A 16355-nucleotide genomic window follows, 5' to 3' on the forward strand; every position below is an offset into this window, starting at 1 on the left:
TTTGAAAATTTTCCCCCCAAGGATTTCTTCCTGAAAATTTGAGATTGATCTTTTTATTTCTACTAAGTTGATCTGGAATTTAAATGAAATCCATGAGTGCAGACAGCCTCAGATTTCACTCAAACGGAATCATTTTAATATTTTAGTTTTTAAGCCTGTTTTTAATTCACCTCAGTAAAAATATTCCTTCATATTAATCTCGTTTGTTTTGATTTCATAAGAATCTCAGCTCAGAGCAGGTTTATTTCACCGAGCTGCCAGGCTGGAAAAGACCAAACTGAAACATGTTTTATATTCAGTCCAGTTTTTATCTTTGCTTCATTTAAATGTTTCTCGCACCCAGTTTGAGCTTTTTGATGATAGCCTCAGTTCTTTTTCCATTTTTCTCACAAAGAAAAAGAAACAGTAAAGCAGTGAACATGTCACAGATTTAGAACAATGTATATCCGGTGGTTACACCGACTTTAGTTTCTCGTCCACCTCTTCTCTCCTCTTTCATCCCGTCATCACTTCGGTTTTATTCATCATCAATTGTCCATTTTCCTCTTCCTTGTTTCAGCCTTCCTCCATCTATGCCGGGGTCACTTCATCCTCTCGGTGATTGCAGGAGGGGAGATTCAGAGTTCAGATTTTTGTTTTTTCATTCCAGATTTGATTCCTTCTTTGAATTTCCCTCCAGCAGAACCTGCAGCTCGGTTGAGAAGTGCCTGCGGTGAATTTGAGAGAGGAGTGATGAATCACTCTGCCTGTTGATGCTGTTTATGATCTTATTTGTTCATTTGCTTTCAGAGTCATGTTCCCACTGACAACAGATCAAAAGCCGCATATAAGCGACGAACGAGGTTAACAAACATCCGGGTATGTTGTACCTTATCTTTGGCAAAAACCTACATCCAGTCTGTATGTAAAGAAAGAAGGAAAAGCAGCCTGTCTTCCTGTAGGTGGAAGCGTATACAGCATCACTGAACTATGTCAGAGCATCAGCGTCATCTATAATCGTGTCAAAAGCATTTTGTGTTTTTAGGTGTAAAACGTTTGACATCGGACCTATGCTGCATATTTAAAAAAAAACAAAGCTGTGTTCTATCTGTGCTCGTGCACAGGCAGAACAGAGCTCTGAGGTCAGCTCGTCTCCAGAAGTGCTTTAAAAAGTTGAAAGCTGGCGGAAGAACAAACAGCAGATCTGTGTATCAGGAGATATTCCCTGAACATGACCCGTGACTTCTTTAAGTTTTTTCCATCCTTCCTGCCGCTTTTCTAACTTCTGTCCTGGAGCTGCGAGGTTGCAGCTGAAGGCTGCCGTCTCTGCGTTCCATCATTCAAATGGACAAATTCACTTTAAAATTCGCTCTCGGCGGCTGAGCGTAGCTTTGTCTGTCACAGCCACAGATGGCCGAGTCAGAAGTGCTGCAGAGTCATTTGATCCGATGTGATTTTCTTTAAAAGAGCCAATCTGTCGTCTGATCGCTTTCATGTCAGGTTCGCATAATTACGAACTACGCGTGGGTGTAATTAGAACCCAGCCTTTTATCGACTGACTTATTTTCCTCTGAGATCACTTTTAAGAGCAGAAACTGTTAAAGATGCAGGTCATTCCTCCTCAGCTCTCTGTAGCTGTTACAAAAACGCAGCCAGCAGCACCTTCAGTCAAGCGGCGTCCCATCATTATTATTATTATTATTACTGTGATTGCAATGGAGGCATCATTTTGGGCTTCATTTTCCAGGGGTTCAAATTTCTGGGACCTTGCTGACCTGGTGACCTGATGAGCTTCTAGAATGACTCTTATCAGCTGAGAGCACACCTGGTGATGTCAGCCTGGTGCTTAACCTTTCGATGTTTAATCAGGAAGAGATTCTCTGAGTAAAATTATCTCTGTTCCCAACAGTCATCCAGGAATTATCTGTTCGTCTTCGCAAAAACACGGCAGCTGTAACCAAACACCTCTGGACTGAAGCTAAAGCGCCCAGATCTCAGCAGGTCCCAGTTCCACAGTGAAGGCTGTGAGCGACGAGGTCAGCGGCTGATGCGGACGCGCGTCTGCTGTTAGAACTCTGGAAAGCACTGAAAGCGGGCTGTCAGTCGTTCTGACAAACTTCTCTGCTGCAGAGGAAACCTGCAGTCTGCTGCCACAGTCGACTGTGGACGGGTTTCTCTCTTCCCCTCAGAGCGATGGTTCAGCATTACATCTCACTCTCTGCTCCCACAAACATCATTACACGATCTGTGCTTTGTGAATCAACGCCCCTAACCTCAAAAACCATGTCAATGTTTGAGTTAATCACGCCATCGATTCTTGTTACAATCAGTTTCATCTCAGCATCCGTCCACTCTACATTTATTATTATGATGATGATGATTATCATTATTATTTGACCAGGATGTCCCACTGAATCTCTAAGAATGGAGACCTGACCAATGTAACACTGCAAACACACAATATCAGCTGCATGACTGACAACGTGATATACACCACACACCTACAACATGAAACACCGTGACCTCCCAAGAAACACATCCACACCCCCTTCACTGCGTTCCTGCTTTTTCTTTCAGCAGTAGGCCGACAAACATATCAGCGCTACTCATAAAGAGGACGATATTGAGTGAGAGACTTTGCATTTGGAATAAAACATGGAGACGCAGGAGGTATTAAAACTGAGGAGGCACACCACCATCATCACAGGCAAAAAAGTGGCTTCAGCAGAATAAAAGTAAAGCTACATTTTTTATTCCATTTATTCTTATGAAACATTTTCCTTCACATAATTTTTGTGTTGTTTTTGTGGTTCTGGAGAAAAGAAAGAAGAATCCACTAAAGTCCATTGTCAGTTTTTATTGGGAAACAAAGTCTGAGTCGAACTTTTGGAGTTAAAATAAATAAATATTATTAACAATATTAACATCTTATTTCATGGTACATTAATTACTGGAGGTTTATTAAAATCTCTCAAATCTTTTAAACGTTTATATACAGAGCTTTTTTTTTATTATTAGAATGTTTGTATTGCGCATGCCCGGTACCAACAGTGGCTCACGCGCTTTTACGCACGGCGTCCTCCTCCAGGTATCACACCTGGCTGTGGAAAACTCACATAGTTAGGACGGGTAACGCCGGATACTCCAAGAACGGACCTTCAAATTAAAAGCACAACATCGCCAAAAAGACAATGCGGCATTAAAAAGTCTCCAAATATTTATTTAGCCTTTTTAAGCTTCACTCTTTGTGTATAAAGAAGAGCTTAGTTTGATTCTTTTTAATGTATTTTAGATTTTTTTTAATCATGCTAAATATAGTTTTTATTTATAAAGCATTGCTCTTTAGCTCTTTCTTTCTATTTTTGGTTTTTATTTTACTTATTTAGAAATTTTTTCTGTAAAGATTTTTTCTTTTTATATTTGCCCGTTTTTATTTAATGATGTATTTCAGACATATTCAAGTGTTTTATGAGGTTCTTGTGGTTTTATTTTTCATATACTCGCTCTGAATCGCAGTTATTTCACTCATATTTCTGACTAATCCTCAGGTGTTTGTTAATCCCTCTGTTCCCTCCGTGCACCTCTGGATGTGTTCAGAGCTGGGACCGGAAGTCGCGCAGGGTTATCCGTGTGGCTTGACTGCGCTCTCTGTCCCGCAAAATCCCGCAGCTGGCATGAGTTTAGGATCCGTGAGTGGAAAAAAGAGGGGGGAATGAACAACACGCCGCCAGGATTACGGTTGGTGTGTGGACTTTTATTTCACTTTGTCCGCTTTTGGTTTTGGGGGATTTGAACTTTGATCGGGTTTCTTTCTGTGTGGCTCGCTCGTGGCTCTTCATCGGACTGTATTTGGGACCACAGCCGCTCCGTGAATGCTCTTCCACAAGTATTTACAGTGCAGGGTGTGTTGTCATCACTCTTGTTTTCGACAAAATGTTTTCTCAGAGCTGATTAATCATGTGTCCATTTCAACTTTATGAAACCAAAAATGATGCTTTAGTTAAGTTCTATAAAGTCCATAATTCTATTTAATCTCATTAATACAACAGCCTGTGTGTGAAAATGTTACAGCTCAGTGGGTTTTCAAAATAAAGTTCCAGATCGTGAGCATGACCGTTAGAAAGTGTAAGTTCTGAGGTCCCGTGGAGCTCCCGGGTTCTTTAGCGCACTGTGTGCTTTGTATTTAGTTGCGTGTTTGCCATCTCTCTCTGCATTGTGTTGAACAGGGGAGTGTTTTTCGCTGACATAGTTCTGTAGGGATTATAATGCAGGGAGCACATGCCCTCATGGCCCATTGTTGGCCCCTCTGTCTCTGTTGTCTCTCTTTCTACTGAGCGAGTCAATTGATGGAGGGATAAAAGGCCAAAAATATGCACTGACATGGCTTTCAAGAGAGAGAGAGAGCGGGGCAGAGGCAGAGGGTCAGTGGCAGATTTGGTAGACCTACTGTTGGTGGCCTGTACCCAGAGCCGGCAGCAGACAGGCCATGAGGGCCCAGAGCAGTCCTACAATTAAACGGGGAACACCGAGAAGCAAGCCATGTCTTTAAATTACATCAAAAACTTCTACGAAGGATGCGTAAGTACATCACTCAGACTTATTGGAAGGCTCTTCCTCTAACCGGAGCCTGCCTCACCAAAGCTTTGACAGTTAGAGAGAAGCAGTGCTTAACACACGTCCCTCCCGTGGCTTAAAATGAAAAGACATTAAAAAAAAAAAATTAAAGTCAATCTTCATTTTGCTTCAGTCTTTATGTAGCTGAGCAACATATTTGTGAGCCAAGAGGCTCTCTGCTTTGTGTGAGTGCCATTTGGGCCCTTTTCTGATAAACATGAGATGGGAAATGTTTCCTCTCAGTGGGTTTTGTTTTAGCCTTCAGAGCTCAGGGCCTCCAAAGCAGCTGCTTTTATCTGGCTGACAAAAGATGTTTTTCCTCTTTATGTGTGTGTGTGTGTGTGTGTGTGTGTGTGTTCCAGCTCAGGCCTCCTACAGTGATAGGCCAGTTCCACACCTTGTTCTTCGGCTCCGTGCGGATGTTCTTCCTGGGCGTCCTTGGATTCGCCGTCTATGGGAATGAGGCGCTGCACTTCAGCTGCGACCCTGACCGCCGAGAACTCAACCTTTACTGCTACAACCAGTTTAGGCCCATAACACCGCAGGTAGGAGTCGTCATCCAAACTTTCATCCCTCTGATGTCACAAACCAAAGCAGAATGAGCTTTTAGAGGTGCCATCAGCTTTTATTAACACGAAGTAAATGCTACAAAACATCCGAACAATTCTAAATATCCCAAAATGTCTGTAAATGTTGACCACCATTACAGATCATATTGAGTTTGAGTTCTGAGAAATCGCATGTGTACAATGAAGAAAAGCAGTTGTGAATTATCAGTTTGGATAAATTCTGTTGAAGAATACAGTGTCATGCATGAATCAGGGAAGTTTCCAATATTCCAGCTGAGGCATGTTTGGGGACAGATGGTGATGTGTCCAATCCAATAAAAAGCATTTGCAGTCAGAAAACGGTCGCAGGTGGTTATCAGCATGAACGGCTTTTTTCCGTATTGGTGGAAAAGTCAATTTGGGAAAGAACATTTCAGCAAACATTGAACTGCAAATGACCAGATTCCCGCCTGCTGCTTTTCCAGAGACACAAATCCTATATTTCACTGATTTCCACCATCTGGAAGGCCAATTTAAAAGCAGTGTCTGAAGTCATGCACAATAAATGGACTTGTGTTCTTTTTACTTTGTTCTTTAACTTTCTATCCCTATTTAACCTTTTTCTCCTTCCCCCGATTTTCATCCTTGACTTGCTGCTCTTGTTGAAGTCCTCTTCCTGCTTCAATCCATCAACTTTACTTCCATGAGCTTTTCTCACTTCCCCTGCGTTGTTCCTCCCCTCTTCAGGTCTTCTGGGCATTACAGCTGGTAACAGTCCTAGTTCCTGGAGCAGTATTCCACCTTTATGCCGCCTGTAAGAACATAGACCAGGAGGAGATCCTCGAGCGACCCATCTACACAGTCTTCTACATCATTTCTGTTCTCCTGCGCATCATTTTGGAAGTCATCGCCTTCTGGCTACAAAGTCATCTCTTTGGCTTTCAGGTCAGTCGGTGAGAAATGTGACACGATAAATATTTTTATTCATATGTTCACCCATATTCACACCAAAGGATGGCAACAATGAGAACTGTGACTGTGTCTGGAATATAGTTTTTTTTTAAACATTTTATTTTGTATTAATACCCAATTTTAATAGTTATAACTGTTTAGAATGAAGATTTAAATTTATTATACATACCTACAATCTAAACAAACCTATTAGTCCATCTGACATAAAAATATTTAAACATCTGTCCAAAACAAATTCAGAAATTTAAAAATTATATTATTTATTGGGCAAATAATAAACTCGATTCACATTTGATATCCAAATTTAAACCAGCACACTGGACTCTTCTGAGAAGTCAGAAATGAATCAAACATGACATGCAAACACTACAATTAATTTTTCTCTTCAGGAATGTAGGTTTATTTATCATGTTTGTCTTCTGATAGAAAACAAATAATTTACATGTAAAGTAAAGTAAAGTGTGCGTGTTAGTCCCCATAGGGAAATAGTTCCTCTGCATTTAACCCATTCACCCAGTGAAGCAGTAGTGAATAGGAACCTTTAAACCTGACAGAAAAAGTGATTTGATTTATATTGTGATAGATGATGATATCCACTGATATGAGAAAAGATATTGGAGCCTATCCCAGCTGTCATAGGGCACACCCGAGGCAGGGCACACCCGAGGCAGGGCACACCCGAGGCAGGGCACACCCGAGGCAGGGCAGCAGACAGACAACCATTCACATTCATGGACTAGATGATGGAATCGAACTTGGGATTTTCTTGATGTGAGGCTACTGACCGCCCCACCATGCAAATATAATTGGTATATAAATGTCATTATTATGATGGCAGAAAGGTCAGATTTTGCTACCTGGTAAATTGACCTTTATTACAGTACAAGATAAGTCTCTTTAGGCATGACGTACCAGGGAAGTTTGCCGCTTTACTTTGATCATGGATCTGTTCCTGTGTGAAAACGTAGTAATTGTACTTTTTGACTCTGTTTTAAATGGTCCGGCACATAATAGGTACAGCCAGAGTAGATACATTGGCAATAATGCCGATCAAATTCCTGTCTTCATGAGTTGTAAGGTTTGAGCAGCCAGTGGCTAGAAGTTGAGATAAGAATGGAAGCTTCAGTGCCTCACATTTCTCTCTTTTTCCCCAGGTTCACCCACTGTACATGTGTGATGCCAGTGCTTTGGAAAAGGCTTTTAATGTGACAAAGTGCATGGTACCTGAACACTTTGAGAAAACCATCTTCCTCAGTGCCATGTACACCTTCACCGTAATCACCATACTTCTCTGTATTGCCGAGATATTTGAAATACTCTGCCGACGACTGGGCTATCTCAACAATCAGTGACACAAGTGCACAGATAAAATGACTTGTGGTAAACCTGTATGACACCTTATCTGCCAGTTATACCGGGCTCCTGCCGGCTACGGCTGGACCTTTATAAAACAGGGAGCGAACAGAAGACCAAAACCTCACCTGTGGTCAATCGTGAGTAAGTGGCACTAAGAAATTTGAGACAGTCCAACAATGTTAGAGCTGGCAAGTCTGAAATAACTTCCAGAGTTTAACCATAACTATAGAGTGATGATCCCTGGTTGTATATCAGATATCAGTGGGTCTGTACTGGTTGTGTCCAAAGGTGTTGTGTGGCCAATAGTTACCTCTTACTGAACACTTGGGGATGGACTAGAAAGACTTTTGGTTTTCTTTTTTTTCCTACAAGACATGGCTGAATGACAGACTTCATGGTGCTACTAAAAACTCTTTCCAGATGGATTACAGCCCAATGTCAAACACCTCAAAGGCCCATAACAATCTTTTCTTGGAGTTGTACCTCAGATCTGACTATACAGAAGAAACCCCAGAAGCATTAGCTGCACACATTTTTTTCTAAAGCGCTTTGAGTGCTCAGATGAGTAGAAAAGCGCTATATAAGAACCAGTCCATTTACCATTTAAAGGGCCTAACATGCACTAAATGCATCATGGTTCATCGAGCCAACTTGATGCATCCTCTGTGGACTCTGTTCACTTATGGAGTGCCAACCTAAACAGTTCTTCTTACGGTGCAAAAAGATCTGACTGGAAGGCGTAAGGTCTTCATGTAATGTAACTGTTAACAATGCAATTAACTGAAGAGCTAGTCACATTATTCTGTATAAAGTGCAGATGAACGTAACTGTCTAGCTTGCCTTTCAGGTGGCAACCACCAAACGTGACAGGCACATCGCAGAGCTGGCCACAGATTGTCACTCATGCCATGCATAAGAAACTGTCATCCAGTAACCTTACCCATGGGCGAGTGAATTGCAGGTGCCATTGCTTCTGACACTTGTATGTGTGACAGTTATCGCTTACAATGTGTGTCTGATGTTGCTCAAGGTCTGTTTTGACCTTCACTTCAATCAACACAAGCGCCACAACTTTGTTGTCATTTCATATAGGATGGTAGTTCTTAAACAACTTGATCATCAAGCTCATGTGCTGGTTGAGCCTAAACATATGCTTGAGTTTACCTCAGTGAGATTAAAAGGCATCTTCAGACCACCGATGCGTCTTACCAAAGATGCCATTGCTAAAATGGTTGCTATGTAGTGTTTTACTCTTCAAGGTAAAGATCTGCCCAAAGATGCAACTTATTATGAAATGGGTTTGATGCAATGAACTACGAAAAGGAAAACACCTTGTAATGTATATTTTAAAAAAACTTTATCAAAATCTATCACCTGAAAAATCTGAGTTAAAAAGTTACAATTACATTTGGCTGTAAAAATGTGTTGAAATGAAAAATTTTCAGTTATATAGTAGTACTAAAGTTGTAATGGTTTTGAAATTTCTGAAACAAAGCATCAAGCTCCATTTAGAACATTCATATGTTAATTTTTTGTTAATAGGTATTTAATAAAATCCTACTGGCAGATTTGTTGAAATCCAAGCTGGAGAAGGTTCAAGCCATTCATGGTTCTGAACGTTCTGGGACACCAGAAGAGGTGTCCTCAGTCCCCCGCCTTTGCTTCACCCTTTTTTCTTTGCTTGAAGTATTAATACTTTCTGTAATATTTTCCTTTGGTGTCATTGTCCATGTATTTTGAAAAAGATTACCTCTCATGTTTTGTAATGTTTTATTTTTAATCAGACATCCATCCAACTTTTGTTATGAAGTTTTCAGCAATCTGTTCATCATCTCAGGTACAAAATTGCATTACACGACAAAAGTGGATCAAACGCTCTTTCCGAACCCTTTTAAACCCTTAACCCTTTTCCTCTCTCTGTGTCATCACTCCAGTTGCAGGATTTAGAAGGGTTTGAACCAGGTATGTGACTCCTGTGATTTGGGTTTGTCTGCGTTCTGGTATCTGTGACTGGACGATGGTTTTAAATTTTGCCTCTAAAAGTTCTGTCACCAAGACTAAGGCCTGGTTTGTATGAAATTAACAACTGCAGATGAATTTGGCAGGATAAAAGGTTTCGAGGTGGTGCAAATAATGAACAAATCCAGGAATCTCACTGGATAAAATGGGATAAAACTAATTTAAGTCCATAGCAGTGGTCTATCTCAGTCTACTGCTCAGGTATACGAGGTGCTATCCAAAAAATTCAGAGACTAGGGTGATAAAAGTAAAACCCATACCTGATTTAAATGTAGCTACCGTCCCCTTCACAGTAGTCACCTGATACAACGATCCATAGTTTCGGCTCGTTAACCACACCTGGAACACTCCCCGAAAGTCCCATTTTTCTCATTGGTGCTGCTTCCGTTCAATGGTGCAAATCGTTTCTTTCTTCTTCTTTTTTTCACCTGCAAGGTAACACAGACTAGTGTAACATTCACCTAAGCTGCTTCTGGCACCTGTTGCATGTTAAGAAAAGAACTTCTGAGGGAGAAGTCAGTTTCTTTTACTAGACTGTACACATTTACTTTCTGGTTACCAGACAAGCTGGCTAGTTTACTTGCAGTTAGCAATGCAGCTACCTTAAACAGCTCATGCTTCTTTGTCCACTAGCTAGCAAGTTGCCAGAGCACATCACATTTCTATAGGTTTTAAGCCTCTGTTCATTTAGTGGGCTAGTTTCAGTCCTTGTGAAAGGTACTGTTTATAAGGTTGGGGAAATCTGTAGTCGAAACTGAAGAAGTCACCTGGATGAGTGGCGCAATGTTTCTCCCACTGAAAACGCTATGTTCAGATGAACAGAATCAACTTTTGGGGGTTTTAAGCCTCTAGTAATTTCAGAGGGTTGTGTCAATCTTTCTGGTGTGACCAAGCTAACAGGTTAGTTTCATGCTATCATCTGTAATTTTGAAAAACAAACCCAGGACATTTAAAATCCACAAGAAGAAAATGTTTTGCTCAGGTTGGCCAAAGTTCAGCGTTCACTTGTTAGCTTTTACCATAAGCTAATTTGGCAGGGTCAAACCTCGGGGCTAGTCTTGGTTAAGAGCTTAATCAAATTTGTACATGAAGCTGTGTTTATCTGTCTTTGAATGATTAACTTAGAAGAACTTGGAAAGCAGAGCTTGTTGTATTTTTGCAAGGCTGATTCACTGATAATTAACAGAACTGGAGAGATTGGAAATATTGGGGGGTATATGTGATATTAAACATATAATCTAGTTATTAAAAAGGTGGCCACAAATTCTCAGCTTGTTCTTTTAATGAACTCATGTAAAAGAAGTCAAAGCGTCAGCATAAAGTAGGGAGGTATATGGGTTATGTAGCACCACTGTAAGCTAATTTACTTCTTTTGGCCACTAGTATCAGGGTCATTTGTGGAAATTCAGGTATGGCACACAGAGTACACAACAATGCAAATTCATCTTTATTTTTTTTTATACATCTTTGATTTTTACCAGTGATATTATGTTAGTTGTTAAAATTGAGTTGAGGTTTATTACATTTTTGACCACTGTTTGACTCTATATGAAAATATTTTGTCAAAGAGGCAAAGTTTACAACCAGTGCATCCATATTAAAACAGAAATCTGTTTGCTACAGTTTACTGAAGGTGACCAGTAAATTCTGACTTGTTTTGTCTTGAGATGATTATTAAAAAGTCCTACAATTGTCTTTGTTTCATTGTTGATTGACTTGACTACAGAGTACTACAGACTACGGTATTTATAGAGAAAAGTGTGTATATATAAGGGGAATATACAGGGAGTGCAGAATTATTAGGCAAGTTGTATTTGTGAGGAATAATTTTATTATTGAACAACAACCATGTTCTCAATGAACCCAAAAAACTCATTAATATCAAAGCTGAATGTTTTTGGAAGTAGTTTTTAGTTTGTTTTTAGTTTTAGCTATTTTAGGGGGATATCTGTGTGTGCAGGTGACTATTACTGTGCATAATTATTAGACAACTTAACAAAAAACAAATATATACCCATTTCAATTATTTATTTTTACCAGTGAAACCAATATAACATCTCCACATTCACAAATATACATTTCTGACATTCAAAAACAAATCAGCGACCAATATAGCCACCTTTCTTTGCAAGGACACTCAAAAGCCTGCCATCCATGGATTCTGTCAGTGTTTTGATCTGTTCACCATCAACATTGCGTGCAGCAGCAACCACAGCCTCCCAGACACTGTTCAGAGAGGTGTACTGTTTTCCCTCCTTGTAAATCTCACATTTGATGATGGACCACAGGTTCTCAATGGGGTTCAGATCAGGTGAACAAGGAGGCCATGTCATTAGTTTTTCTTCTTTTATACCCTTTCTTGCCAGCCACGCTGTGGAGTACTTGGACGCGTGTGATGGAGCATTGTCCTGCATGAAACTCATGTTTTTCTTGAAGGATGCAGACTTCTTCCTGTACCACTGCTTGAAGAAGGTGTCTTCCAAAAACTGGCAGTAGGACTGGGAGTTGAGCTTGACTCCATCCTCAACCCGAAAAGGCCCCACAAGCTCATCTTTGATGATACCAGCCCAAACCAGTACTCCACCTCCACCTTGCTGGCGTCTGAGTCGGACTGGAGCTCTCTGCCCTTTACCAATCCAGCCACGGGCCCATCCATCTGGCCCATCAAGACTCACTCTCATTTCATCAGTCCATAAAACCTTAGAAAAACCAGTCTTGAGATATTTCTTGGCCCAGTCTTGACGTTTCAGCTTGTGTGTCTTGTTCAGTGGTGGTCGTCTTTCAGCCTTTCTTACCTTGGCCATGTCTCTGAGTATTGCACACCTTGTGCTTTTGGGCACTCCAGTGATGTTGCAGCTCTGAAATATGGCCAAACTGGTGGCAAGTGGCATCTTGGCAGCTGCACGCTTGACTTTTCTCAGTTCATGGGCAGTTATTTTGCGCCTTGGTTTTTCCACACGCTTCTTGCGACCCTGTTGACTATTTTGAATGAAACGCTTGATTGTTCGATGATCACGCTTCAGAAGCTTTGCAATTTTGAGACTGCTGCATCCCTCTGCAAGATATCTCACTATTTTTGACTTTTCTGAGCCTGTCAAGTCCTTCTTTTGACCCATTTTGCCAAAGGAAAGGACGTTGCCTAATAATTATGCACACCTGATATAGGGTGTTGATGTCATTAGACCACACCCCTTCTCATTATAGAGATGCACATCACCTAATATGCTTAATTGGTAGTAGGCTTTCGAGCCTATACAGCTTGGAGTAAGACAACATGCATGAAGAGAATGATGTGGACAAAATACTCATTTGCCTAATAATTCTGCACTCCCTATATATATTATGATGGATGGTTTTGGTTCACGTTGGTCCACCCGTTGAGGTGATGAGGTACATTCAGACATATACACATGCATACCCTACGATCATTATTGTAAGATTATTTTCCATTGATTCATTGTTTTTATGCTTATCGAACTCAGAGTCAGAGGTGACTGACCAGCTATTATATGGTAATGGTGATAGCATGTGGTATAAAAGATTTCTTGAATCTGTCCTTGTGGCAGTGAGCTGAGTCAGTCTGTTAGAGAAGGACTGCTGGCTATCCAGTGCGTAATGCAGAGGGTGGTCAGTTTGTTCAATTAATTTATCCAGACCACATCTTCAGAAGTGTCCAGCCAATCTCAAAGCCACCTTTCCTGATCAGTTTATTCATTCTATTGATGTCGACAGCTCCAACGGCGCTCCCCCAGCAGACCAGATTGAAGTACACTGCAGTCGCCACAGCTGACTGATAGAAAATCATAATTTTGCTGCACACATCAAAGGATCTCAGCTTTCTCAGGAAACAGAACCTGCTCATTGCCTTCTTGTATACAGTCTCTCCTTGTTAATATGTACTACCAGGTACTTGTATTCCACCACACCAGTATCCTATCACAGGACAGACACAGGGTCCCTCTGAAGCTGCTCCCCTTCTTTCTGGTCTTATTGATATTCAGAAGCAGATGATTCGAAATCTTCACCACACCATAAAGTCTAGTGCTCTGTACCTCACTTCCTGCCCATCACTAATGCATCCAACCACTGCAGGTGTGATGACCCAGGTTGATACTGAAAGTCAGAGGTGCAGAAGGTGAATCAGAGTGGAGACACTCCAGTGCCCCTGTGAAGCTCCTGTACCGTACTGTACATCTCCAAATCAAAGAGTCTCACACACTGGCCTGCCGGGTAGTCAGTGATCCACAAGAAAGTGGATCGCTGACATCCTTCTCTTTCAGCAGCAGTGGCTGCATCACATTTAATTTACTTGACAAATCAAATAAGGTGATCCTCACCATGCAGTTTTTTTCTGTCCACGTTAGTCCAAAATAAATTAACCCACTGATGGTTTGATTTGTAACCCCACCAAACATTTTCTTATGAGTTTACAAACTGAATTGTTACCGTCTTACTCGAAACATGATGTTCTTTTGTAAACTACGGCCTCACTAGAGTCAAAAAGTTCATGATTTGTGTCCAGAATTTTACCTGCTAGTCTGCATGCCGACTGTTCAGAACATATTTCGTGCATCCAGGGAGGCTGCAGATAATAAATACAGCTTTGCTCATCATCAATTACTACCGCCTCATCCAAATCCAAGCTACATTTGGATTCAAAGTCTGTTTGTGTGCAGCAGCCTTGCAGCTAAGCTCCTCAGTTCCCATGAATAAAAAAACCCCAATAAAATACAGTATAACCGGAGCCAAAAAGTGCAAAACTGAGTCATCAAGGGAGTGGGTGGGCTTGGACCAGAGTCGACCAGTCAGCCAACAGATTCTCACGACCTCATTACCCAAAGCCCTGACCACATTAGCATTCCAAACCTCATGGACTTCAGTCCAGCTCAAGGTTCGGTGGGAACTGGGCAGCATGAAGCTTAACACACCAAATTTAATCATACAACAGCATATGGACCAAAGAAAACCTGGTACCCAGCAGACATGCCTCAATAAGGTCAACACATGGCAGGCTTTGGGAGAAACCCGGAGAAGCTGTCATGCTGTTTCTTTGTTGAGCCTCCCAGGTCAAAGGATCATTTGACCACAAGAACCAAACAGATCCAAGCTCTCGTTTTTACCATGGCCCATAAACTCCCCTCACTGCAACGGACTTCTCTGCTCCAAGCCCACCCAATTTCCTGGAAATACATCATTGTTCCCTTTGATTTACACCGTTTATTATCAGACTTCATTTGCTTTGTTGCAAATATGCTTTGGCTCAATCGCCTGAATTCAGACTCAGTTTGTGGCTTTAACTTGACCTCAGTCCAAATATCCTAGGTGTAATACTATGCTGATTCTTTTTTAACATTCATTTGTTTTGATTGACTTTTGGGACAATATTGGAATATTAAAAAGAATTTAAACATGGAATTTATTATTTTGAATCTGTCTAACACACATGCACACACACAAATTGTGCCAAGTAACTAAAGCTTGTTTTTAAACACACGTTTGCCATGACTTTCTTCCAGTGGCCACTGTCTGGTGTCACATTTCTTAAAAGAAAATATGATCCCAACTGATTATTTATTTATTTATTTATATATATATATATATATATATATATATATATATATTCACTCATCCAAGTGACGTCTTCAGTTTTGGAGACTGAAGAGGTCACTTGGATGAGTGACGAAAAGTTTCTCCCACAAAACGCTACGTCCAGATGAACAGAATCAACTTTTGGATATTATATTGCTAGTTTTCTTCAGTTTATTGTTGTCCAAAATTCTTTGACATCTTCCACCAATAATATATTTTTATTCAGGCTCATAGAATATGTATTATATCATAGTTTCACCTGTAGTTCTTTGGTTTAATGAGCCTCACCTTGAGATTCAAACCCTCACCCAATACTTCAGCGAGATGGTGACGTCATCGTCCCGTCTGGGCGGCCGCTCCTATTGGACAAACACGCGGAAGTACGGAGGAACTCTTGCTAACAACAACAGTCCATTCTGGTGATTTGTTCGAGCTCGCTGGATCGGTTTTAACTCCACCATGGCTCTGCCGGTTCAGTTCAGAATCATCCAGCACCACCTGCGGACCGCGCAGGAACACGAGAAACGGGACCCGGTGGTGACTTATTACTGTAAGTGTGTGTTCTGATTGGCGTTAGCAGCTACTGTTGTTAGCATGACAGCTTTGTTTACCTGAGAGCTGACAGCCGCCTGAGCTTAGGACCCAAGCGTTTTATCCAGAGGGGAAGTTTAAAGTAAAAGTCCTTACAGATTGTGTGAGATGTTCAAGGAGTCGCCGAACTGCGGCGTTAAATCACTCCGCTCTTTGAACGTCTCACAGCGTTAGCTCTGACACCTCCAACTTCATTAGCCTCCTAACGTTCCCTTAGTAACAGGGACCATTTGGGAAATTCATAAACTGTTCCCCTCACTGACTCAGATAAAGAAAGTCCTCCAGATTCCGTTCTGTGAGGCTGTAAACCTGCTCTGCTTTCATCCTGCTAAATTTAGCTGAAGTTTGGAACAACCCAGAAACTGTCCAGGTAACCGTACCTGGCTAGCTGCCAGTGAGGTCTGGAGTTAGCAGACAGGAAGTACCGGCCAGAACGTTCCAGGGCTGCTTCAAAGTCTGACGTGAAGTCCTCGTCCAGCTAGTTTTTTTTTTCTTCTTCTTTGTCCTGCTGTGTGTCACAGAGTCATGAGCCTTCACAGTCAGCTGTGAACAATGGGCTCCACCCCACTGCCTGCATACTTCACCTCCACATGACTCATGAGTTTTTTTACCAGTCTGTCACTATGTTTCACACCAGTGCATACCTGCTGAAACCCAGTCGCACTTTCCTTACACAGTGGCAGTATT

General features: G+C 41.3%; 2 protein-coding genes and 1 long non-coding RNA gene across 6 annotated transcripts in view; 2 read left to right on the forward strand and 1 right to left on the reverse strand.

Moving 5' to 3' along the window:
* Nucleotides 1–206: 206 nt before the first annotated feature.
* Nucleotides 207–16247, reverse strand: LOC147313214 (uncharacterized). The gene is made up of 5 exons (XR_015125167.1): nt 15689–16247; nt 15366–15575; nt 9749–9916; nt 4991–5168; nt 207–707 (listed from the first exon to the last, which is right to left on the reverse strand). It is a non-coding gene; the product is annotated as an uncharacterized LOC147313214 (long non-coding RNA).
* gje1a (gap junction protein epsilon 1a) lies at nt 3172–11167 on the forward strand. Of its 2 annotated transcripts, none has more exons than XM_086265241.1 (4): nt 3172–3721; nt 4956–5138; nt 5889–6086; nt 7268–11167. In XM_086265241.1, exons 1-4 carry the CDS (start codon nt 3692–3694, stop codon nt 7463–7465), a joined length of 609 nt encoding a protein of 202 aa, XP_086121367.1. In that variant the 5' UTR covers nt 3172–3691; the 3' UTR covers nt 7466–11167. The 2 variants fall into 2 exon arrangements, with proteins under 2 accessions (XP_086121367.1, XP_086121366.1); XM_086265240.1 differs by lacking the exon at nt 3172–3721 and adding an exon at nt 4444–4557.
* vta1 (vesicle (multivesicular body) trafficking 1) overlaps nt 15431–16355 on the forward strand; it is a 59157-nt gene continuing 58232 nt past the window's right edge. For all 3 annotated transcript variants that reach the window (XM_086265237.1, XM_086265238.1, XM_086265239.1), the window contains exon 1: nt 15431–15627. In XM_086265237.1, coding sequence (XP_086121363.1) covers nt 15537–15627 — 91 coding nt within the window. In that variant the 5' untranslated portion in view covers nt 15431–15536. The remainder of the gene's footprint in view (nt 15628–16355) is intronic.

The sequence above is a fragment of the Aulonocara sp. 'chitande type north' Nkhata Bay genome, linkage group LG15, assembly GCF_057382095.1.
Source record: "Aulonocara sp. 'chitande type north' Nkhata Bay isolate Kocher_YH1m ecotype deep benthic linkage group LG15, A_spYH_male_GT1.1, whole genome shotgun sequence".
NCBI classification, from domain to species: domain Eukaryota; kingdom Metazoa; phylum Chordata; class Actinopteri; order Cichliformes; family Cichlidae; genus Aulonocara; species Aulonocara sp. 'chitande type north' Nkhata Bay.